Raw genomic sequence first — 2,154 nt, forward strand, 5'->3', positions numbered from 1 at the left:
GACTGAATTTGCCCCCTTCTCTCCCCAGTCAGCCCCACGCCCCAGGACAGCACAGCAGTCCTGGCCCTGGGGTTCCCTCAGGCACCTCCTGTGTCTTCCACTCTCCCCTCCCTGTGCCTGATGAGTCCCTGCTGACTCCCTCGGCACTGCAGCGTCCTTGTGCGTGGACACATTGATTCAGTGCTTTATATTGGTGGACTTTACCTTTGAGGGTGTTTCACCTTCAGAGTCTCCATCTGTTCCAGCGCAAGGGCACGTGTCGAGTCCCTAATCCCGCCTCTCCTCCCCCTAAAAAATGCATTACCAGAACATTCGGTATATGCCATCAGTCCTGTCATACATGAAGAAGACTGAGGAGATAATGGGAGCTCATGGACCATCTCCCCTTCCACTGGGCACCAAGAAGAGTGCTTTTAAATCCAGAATATTTGGTGCAGTGGAACCCAATAGTACCGTGAGCTTACCTCCAGAAACATTGAAAACACAAGAAGAGACTCATTAAAATATTGATTCCTTGAATATGTTCTTGGAAGGTACTTTGGAGGAACAGCCCATCCTTCAGGCACGGCACTTGGGAGGTGCCCTTTTATTAAAGAGCTGTTATCTGTGCAAGGGTCAGGCACAGTAGGATCAAGCCTCAAAACAAGCAGCGTAAACTCAGAAAAACGTCTATAAGCAGGATTATCACAAGAGAAAAAAGCAGACTCACAGCCTAAGATAAGCCTTTGGCAATGTGCGGAGAAGGGGCGGCAGGTTATTGTCAGTGAAACAGTGTCCATTGGGCCAGTTTCCACAGGGCATCCTTGAGCTCCTGGTTCCTCATGCTGTAGATGAAAGGGTTCACTGCTGGAGGCACCACCGAGTACAACACTGCCACAACCACATCCAGACATGGGGAGGAGATGGAGGGGGGCTTCAGGTGGGCAAACACTCCAGTGCTGATAAAGAGGGAGACCACAGCCAGGTGAGGGAAGCATGTGGAAAAGGCTTTGTGCCGTCCCTGCTGTGAGGGGATCCTCAGCACCACCCTCAGGATCTGCACATAGGACACCACAATGAAAACAAAACACCCAAAGGCTAAACAGGCACTAACCACAATCAGCCCAACTTCCCTGATGTAGGAGTGTGAGCAGGAGAGCTTGAGGATGTGGGGGATTTCACAGAAGAACTGGTGCAGGGCATTGCCCTGGCAGAGGGGCAGTGAAAATGTATTGGCTGTGTGCAGGAGAGAATTGAGAAACCCACTGCCCCAGGCAGCTGCTGCCATGCGGACACAAGCTCTGCTGCCCAGGAGGGTCCCGTAGTGCAGGGGATGGCAGATGGCAATGTAGCGGTCATAGGCCATGACTGTGAGAAGAGAAAAATCTGCACCAAACAAGAAGGAAAAAAAAAAGACCTGTGCAGCACATCCTGCATAGGAAATGTCCCTGGTGTCCCAGAGGGAATTAGCCATGGCTTTGGGGAGAGTGGTGGAGATGGAGCCCAGGTCAAGAACAGAGAGTCTGAGGAGGAAGAAGTACATGGGGGTGTGGAGGCGGTTGTCACAGGCGATGGCGGTGATGATGAGGCCGTTTCCCAGGAGGGCAGCCAGGTAGATGCCCAGGAAGAGCCCGAAGGTCAAGAGCTGCAGCTCCCGAGTGTCTGAGAATGTCAGGAGGAGGAAGTGGGTGATGGAGCTGCTGTTGGACATTTGCTGCCTCTGGGCAGGGCGACCTGTTCAAGGAGGGAAACAGAGTAAGTCAATGCAGACTTCTGTAAGCAAAATCAAAGCCATTTTCGGTGGGCTCAGTCCCGGCTGCATACACTCCCTTCCTCACGTCCATGGCTGGAGCTCTGGTTGGCGTTGGCTGCCTGTGCCGTGAGGAGCAGGGCTCTGCCCAGTGGCTGCCGAGGGGTCAGCCCTGCTCTGCAGCAGGGAGTTCATAGGGAGGGTGGCGGCAGGAGCCAGTCCTGGTGTTCTGCTTTGGCTGATGAATCCACTTCTTACGCAGATGGGCTTCTCAACATCTGAACACCCACTGCTACGGAACAGGGATGGCAGAAGGCAGTTGGAGAGGTTTGGGGTATTTTAAAGCTCCCCCATCTAACCTGGGCACTGTTCTGGGATGTCAGAAACCCTCAGCATTTCTGCTGCACTCCAGGAGAACGGAGTGA

General features: G+C 53.4%; 1 protein-coding gene across 1 annotated transcript; it reads right to left on the reverse strand.

The window, feature by feature from the left end:
• Positions 1–760: 760 nt before the first annotated feature.
• LOC309685863 (olfactory receptor 14I1-like) lies at positions 761–1,690 on the reverse strand (the record flags this gene model as incomplete). The annotated part of the gene is made up of 1 exon (XM_082501561.1): positions 761–1,690. One exon carries the CDS (start codon positions 1,688–1,690, stop codon positions 761–763), a length of 930 nt encoding a protein of 309 aa, XP_082357687.1.
• Between the last annotated feature and the right edge of the window lie 464 nt (positions 1,691–2,154).

Source organism: Vanellus vanellus (assembly GCF_965231255.1).
Source record: "Vanellus vanellus genome assembly, contig: HAP1_SCAFFOLD_89, whole genome shotgun sequence".
Lineage (NCBI taxonomy): Eukaryota > Metazoa > Chordata > Aves > Charadriiformes > Charadriidae > Vanellus > Vanellus vanellus.